Here is a 7,500-nt window from a genome sequence, read left to right as displayed (position 1 = left end):
TCATACAATAAAGGGACGAGTGAGTCAAGGAAAACAATCATATTAAGTTAAATATACTATAACTTTTTGGTTATATCTACTATTTTGTTTAAAGGATGATTTTTTTTTTCATTTCTTTTTATTTTTGGAGCTCAGAGTCCACAATATTACCTCTTTATACGAGAAACGCGTGCGAGTATTTGTATGAGAGAGAGAGAGAGAGAGAGAGAGAGAGAGAGAGAGAGAGAGAGAGAGAGAGAGAGAGAGAGAGAGAGAGAGAGAGAGAGAGAGAGAGAGAGAGAGAGAGAGAGAGAGAGAGAGAGAGAGAGATAGGTTGTACGTAGAAAATTATCATTTACTCATTTCTTTTCACCCTACTTACACTTGTACTCCAACTTTTCCTTCCCTTCCTCTCATTATTCCCCCTTCCTCTCCACCCCCCTTGAGCTCCTCCTTGACCTGCACTCGTTGCCATCCCTCCTCCTCTTTCTTTCTCCTTTCTTGTCGTTACTCTCATTTTTTTACCTACTTTCTCCTCTCCTCGTTCTCGTCGTCCTCTTCTTCCTCCTCGTGACTCTTATCCCCCATTTCTCCTCCTCCACCTCCTCCTCCTTCTCTTCTCTTCCTCTGTCTACTCCTACTCACTCCCTCCTTCCTTCCGTCCCTTTCGTCCACTCCTCATCTTCACCACGCTAATGAGATTTAGCTAATTACTGGACCCGACACAATGACGGAAGATGCGACATTATTGTGCGGCAGATCCAACACTCGGTCCTGGGACAGCCAACAACATTCCACGATGGGCCAATTATAGCGCGCCGAGGACCAGGCTGAGAGGCTGACGGGATTTCTAGAGTTTGTTTTTTCAACTTTTTTTTTTTTTTTTTTTCTTTGGGAATTCAATGCACTTTTTTTTTATTTCTTGTTTTTTTTCTTCTTCTTCTTCGAGGGTTTGAACAGGTACATAATCTTCCTGAATGAGACTTATGTGTTTGCGAGAGGAGAGAGAGAGAGAGAGAGAGAGAGAGAGAGAGAGAGAGAGAGAGAGAGAGAGAGAGAGAGAGAGAGAGAGAGAGAGAGAGAGAGAGAGAGAGAGAGAGAGAGAGAGAGAGAGAGAGAGAGATAGAGGGAGGGAAAGAGAATGAGCATCGCTATGTAAAACTATGTGCGACTTAGTTCTGCGAAGTTATACGAGAAGACACACACACACACACACACACACACACACACACACACACACACACACACACACACACACACACACACACACACACACACACACACACACACACACACACACACACTCCATTTCCAAACAACTCCCTCCAAAATACATCACGCTGCTCGTGCTCACGCCGCCACCACATTTGCAGGCGTCCCTTTGTGGGCGTCCCCTGCATCTAGTCCCGTCCCCGCACAGTCACAATCTCTTTAGTATGGATGACTTCTGGGAGGCGGCTTGCGTATCCGTGTAGCTGTAACCCCCGTGACTGGAGCAGAGACGATGTACGGGTGCTGAATACCTGACAGTGGTACAGTGATCTGATACTTGATACGTGGTCAGTACAATGCAGTAAATGCTCTTAAAAAGAAGGATACGATTTTTTTCTTTAGTAACTGAAAATTGTAGATGTTTTTTATTAAATGAGAAAATGTATGGTTTTCTTTATTAACTGGGTGTATTTTTTATTTCTTTTTTTATATTACTTGAGTCTTGTTGTGGCAGAATATACGCGTTACTTTATTGTATTTATTTATTTACTTTCTATGTCTTGGCCTGTGGCGCTTGTAGGGCATCTTTTCTCTTCAAGACTCAATGCACAGGTAGGTCGGCCGCCCCCGTGGTGTTGCCGGCAGATGTTTCTTTCGTTTTTTTTTTTATGATCTTTTTAAATAAGTCCTGTGGTACTGTATATAAAATGTAACACTCCTCTTCCTCTAATATCACCCTTAGAATCCCTGCCTCCGTGATCTACCTTGGTAAGACTGTCATGATAAACAAAGTATAAATGAATAAAGTAAAATAAAACTGTCCCGCAGCCATGTAATATTAACGCACTCTTGAAACGCGAAACATTCTGGCTGGTGTTACTCGTCCACACGACCATCTCAAAGCGTGTGTCTCGGGAAGGCTTCATGGCAAAGCCCAACTTGTTACAGACCAAACTACCACTGTGTGCCAACCTGCTCAAGTCTTAATGTTCCCGCCGCACGCACTGAAGCACCAAGCACTGTTTTAACCTAACACGCTTCCAAAGACCAAAGGATTTATCTATTCTTCTCTTTCGTGACTTCAACCTGCACTAATTTTCTGTATTAAGTGCACATGAGTTTGTGTCTCACGTGCACATATTTCACGAACCTTTCTATTAACTCATCGTTCATTTCAATTGCATGGGTTTAAGCACGCAGATCTTGAGTTTCAATTACTTCGACTCGAGAAGCATCACCAGATTCTTCCTTAAAACAAGCGTGACATTATAAAGTCGAAATGCATGATCAGAATTAACATTTTGGTGACCAAAGTTTAACAGACACGACGACAGTAAGTATCACATGTGTACAGGCTAAACAGACAGTCCACTGAAAACGTCCATTCTGTATACCTGTTCACATTAAGCTTCTCTGCACACTTATACTTAAGGCAGTCCTCAATTATTAAATCACTGTTATTTTGAAGACAAACTGAAAGATTAATCGTTAAGGCGCAGTATAGTGGAACGTTACTCTCTCTCTCTCTCTCTCTCTCTCTCTCTCTCTCTCTCTCTCTCTCTCTCTCTCTCTCTCTCTCTCTCTCTCTCTCTCTCTCTCTCTCTCTCTCTCTCTCTCTCTCTCTCTCTCTCTCTCTCTCTCTCTCCACACTTTAATTTCAATCTCAGTGACGCAGCTCTTGTTTCATATTCATACATGGAGTAAGTTTGCCGCCACACTCTCCCCAGGATCTCCAGCGGCGCCCAAGGAGACAAGACAGCTTAACGCGCCAAGCACCGCCGCACTCAGGCAAATAACACCCGTCAGGTACGAGTGCATAATCGCATTCCTTTCCACTGTTGTTGTTATGTTAATAAACTAATTAATGTGTTCCTGTTTTGAATCCTTGGTCACGCGAGTTCTGAGCACAACAGTGTTCCGCTTCCGCCTCATGACCCGCAGTCTGTTATTCACGAGGCACGCTATTTTTGGTCAGCCCTTCGCCAACTTACGTAGGTATATTCCACGAAAATTTCTCTTCTTAGAGTGTACAGATTTACATGCTTCCATCGCCTGACTGGCTGATATTATATAATAACTATTTAAGTTTAGGCTATTTTTGGTGGTCATTCTGCGGCAAACTTAAAGAATTCCGCCCACGTCTTTTCTTCTCTATGCATGCAGGTACACACTTTCACCCTCTTCTAGATTTATACTAAATAATCAATACACAAGCTATTTTTGGTCTACAATAAACTCAACTCGTATAATTTTCTCTCTGCTGTTTACAAACTTGCATATAAGAACATAAGAACGTACGAAAATAAGAGAAGCTGCAAGACGCCATCAGGTGTACACGTGGCAATGCCTATATAAAACATAGCTACCTATTTCCACTATCACCACCATCCATAAATTTGTCTAATCTTCTTTTAAAGCTCCCTAATGACTCAGCACTAACAACCCGATTACTGAGTCCATTCATCTACCACTTTATTAGCGAATCAATTCCTTCCCATCCCTTTTTTAAATGAACTTTTCAAGCTTGAACCCATTATTTATTGTTCTATCCTGATTACGGATCTTGAGACTCTTAATTTTCCTCTAATAACACTCTATAAGTACTACACGCTTTTCTTGAAAATTATGAGATGAAGCTGCTTCCTCTCTCATGTTTGGCTGGAATTACCGCGTCGCCTCGTCAATGACAGCGGCGGCAAACTTTACATTCGCGTCAAGACTGATCGACGAGGCTCCGCGCCGCCACGACAGATTGAGACACGCCTCGTTATCCCACATCACCATTACCTGCCTTGCCGATATCGATGGAATGCCTTAGCGAGTTGCACTTAACCCCGGGGAGACAATTTGGAGTTTTGTCACTTGCTGCATGCCCCGCCTCCCAAGCGGGACGCACTAATCCAGCGTGAGAGACGTAATTTAATTTCAACCCTCTCCCTTGAACCCAGCTAACCTTACGGAGAAACCTTTGTCCTGCAGTGGAAGCATACGTCCTGAAGATTTCCATTTTTATTTCATTTTCAAGTGAATAGAAGGCAGGTTGAGAACGTAAAAGTAAATTGAAAAAAAAAGAGAGAAAAAAAAAGACCGCGCTAATTACCGCTCCAAAGAAAATTAATCAGTTATAACAGGATTGGCCAATGGTGACTGCAACCCTAAGCTGCCGTGAACACATGACGAGTACCACCTGCCGTCACTCCCTGCCATGATGCAACACAGACATACATTTCCAAGGAGGGATTAAAACATACGAGGACTAACTAAACTAAAACAATATATGGAGGTAACAAATGTGCAGGTGGGTGAAATACAATACAGTTCATCCATTACGTGAAGCGGGACTGTGGAGGGAGCGAGGGGAGGACACGAGCATCTGTTGACGTGGATTTAGGGAGCAAGGGAGGAGTGCATGTTGATGTGGAATTACGGGTATAAGTGGATACAAGTGAATGTCAAACAGCAGCACACCTTTAGATCCTCAGCACGCTGCTTGGTTTAAGTGTATCACCTGAGAACCCTTGCTTTTATCTATGTAGGTATACGTATTATATTTTGTAGGCAATTTATCTCTCTATCTACCCACCTATCTACCAGTCAATCAATCCCTTCATTACACTACACTGCTTACACCAACCATGCCATCAGGGAGAAGCTACAATGTAAAAGAAAGATACAAAGCATAAACAAAATAACAATACAACAAAAAGAAACACCTACAAGAAGAGGAAGGTATGATCTATGACCGTGAATGCTTGAAGAGAGCAGAGCGAAGTATGTACTGATTTGTGTACCTTACTCACGACGGAGATATGGAGGAAGCAGTATCTTTTTAATGTGGAGTGATAAAGAAAATGTCTCTTACCCACGACGGAGAGGTGGATGAAATGGCTGGCGGGGGGCGTGGTGGAGATCTGACACTCGTAGATGCCTTCGTCCCGCTTCTGCAAATAGTGGATCAGCAGCATCCAGTCCTGGGAGCCCGCGGTGTGCCGGGCAGAGAATCGCTCGTCCGAGGTGTAGGTGAAGCGACCCACCGTCAGCAGGTGGATGTCCCGATGCCGCACCCACGACACCTGAGGGGAGACACGCAGTACACCAGTTGAACGACGAGTGCCAGTCTTACATCTATCAGGAGGATAATGGGTCAGAAACAGATATAAGCTTCGGAGTTTTATATCTAATGAGAAAGAAGTTGTCCAAGAACGAAAATATGTATATGAATTTTATAATCTTGAGAAAGTGGCAGTGCAGCAAACAGAAAAGTGGGCAAGAAACAGATTTAGGAATACTAAATCTAATGAGAAAGTTTTCCAAGAAAAGAAATATGTATACGAATCTTATGATCCTACGAAAGAGTGCCAGTACCCCAAGATAAATACTTATACAAATCTTACACTGGATAATAATAAGATAACAGCGTTTTCATCTAAAAATTAGCTTAGAGTTAGATTAATCAGTTCATTAATTTCACTGCTGTGTAGATTACGATTTGAAAAAAGCGTCATATTTTGCCGAGAAAAAAGTCTAAACAGTCTAGAAGTTAATAGGTTTCCATAACCTCAAATCTGATGGAAGAATAGCAGAAGAAACATAATGTGACTGAAATGGTCTGTATGTGTGTTAACCACCAAGACAACGGCACACAACACTAAGAAGGGTTTTATGGCTGTAACAATTCCATGAAGTGGGTAATCTCAAGCTTAGGAATAATAGACGCGGCATCGAATACGGAGAAAGTGTAGGAACCACCAGGAAAGTCTTTCAGAGGTGAAGGATGTGAGAGACTTGAGGGAAATGAGACCGCTACACTAAAGGCTATTTCTGTCACTGGAACACAAATATCTTTTTATGACAATGAAGTGAAAAAAATTGAGAGATTTGTTACAAAGTATTCCAATAAAAGAGAGAGAGAGAAAAAAGTTGAGTTACACGATGAAAGAGATGAAAGTGTCGAGTTAACCATCCAGAGAGACGGAGGAGTTGGGAGGTTTGTGCCGCTTGAGGGATCAGAGAACCCAGTATCGAGTACAAAGATGAGACCTCCTGGCAAACACACGCGCTGCAAGAAACAACAACACACAACCTAAATACAGTGCGGTAACCACCTCTTCCCACGACTCCTATGTATCGTCACCCACGCTGAATACGCGTCATTACTGCTTGCTTGAGATTCTCTGCGGCGAGGTACTCTCAACACTGAAGGCTCCTCAAACCAGTTATTCTGAATATGACTGAATACGAAAAGGTTTTCAAGGCTTCATTACGTACCCTAGAGGTTATATAACTTAATTAAACAGGAAAAGACTACGCGTAATTAAATTTTCTCAGTCGTCACTAGAATAAACAGGAATAAGCCACACGTAATTAAATCTCATCAATGGTCTTGGAATGGAAAGGGAAGGGAAAATGAAAGGTAGTGCCAGACGCATACTCGCCGTCACAGGTCGAGGAACACACCGTGCTCACTCTCACTGTCTTGAACATTTTGACCCAATTGTACGTCCTCACAAAACTCGACACCTGACAGATTTCAGGATCAAAACATTTATTTCCAAGCTCTTTGTTCTCTTATCAGGACTGTTTTTAAAAGCTACACAGATGTTTACTCATGTTTTCGTGATTTTCTGCTACTGGCGATGCACAACACGTTAAAATACCATTAGAATAATTGAAAGCAGTACTGAACGCGTTAATAACTCCCACTGGAGCCTGTAAAAAAAAAATAGAGATAAACCACTGAAATATTTAAGAATAAAGAACCAGGAGACTTAAAATTGAGGGAAAGCGCCAAACACAGCGGAGGTGAGTGTGGTAGATTAATTTCAGACCACGACTGTCCTTCGATACACCAAGCACTTCGTGGCCTCGGTCTTCGCCTTCCCGTCACAGGGGTTAGTGGCACCCGGGTCACCTCGGTACACCTCGGTCTAGTTTTCTTAATCCCATGTTTTTCACCGAAGCTCCTCCACTTAGATTACTCGTCGTCAGGATTACTTGTTTGTTTGTGTAGGGAGAGAGAGAGAGAGAGAGAGAGAGAGAGAGAGAGAGAGAGAGAGAGAGAGAGAGAGAGAGAGAGAGAGAGAGAGAGAGAGAGAGAGAGAGAGAGAGAGAGAGAGAGAGAGAGAGAGAGAGAGAGAGAAATTTTTCCATATTATATACTCGTATCTATCTGTTAATCAATTTACCCATCTTATCATTACATCTACCAGCCTGCCTTACTCATCATCGGTTCTGCACACAAAGGTATCCAAGAGGACAACTCCACGCAACACTCACTTTAATCAGAAGGTAATGAATAATGCACGTAGA

At 42.6% G+C, this 7,500-nt stretch overlaps 1 protein-coding gene across 2 annotated transcripts in view; it reads right to left on the bottom strand.

Annotated features, from left to right (window-relative positions):
- Positions 1 to 7,500, bottom strand: part of LOC135110359 (immunoglobulin superfamily member 10-like) — a 169,948-nt gene that overhangs the window by 13,540 nt on the left and 148,908 nt on the right. For both annotated transcript variants that reach the window (XM_064022628.1, XM_064022621.1), the window contains exon 4: positions 5,054 to 5,264. In XM_064022628.1, the coding sequence (XP_063878698.1) occupies positions 5,054 to 5,264 (211 nt within the window). The remainder of the gene's footprint in view (positions 1 to 5,053; positions 5,265 to 7,500) is intronic.

Source organism: Scylla paramamosain, chromosome 2 (assembly GCF_035594125.1).
Source record: "Scylla paramamosain isolate STU-SP2022 chromosome 2, ASM3559412v1, whole genome shotgun sequence".
Lineage (NCBI taxonomy): Eukaryota > Metazoa > Arthropoda > Malacostraca > Decapoda > Portunidae > Scylla > Scylla paramamosain.
The sequence above is the reverse complement of the archived record's forward strand: the minus strand, read 5'-3'. Positions and strand labels throughout refer to the sequence as shown.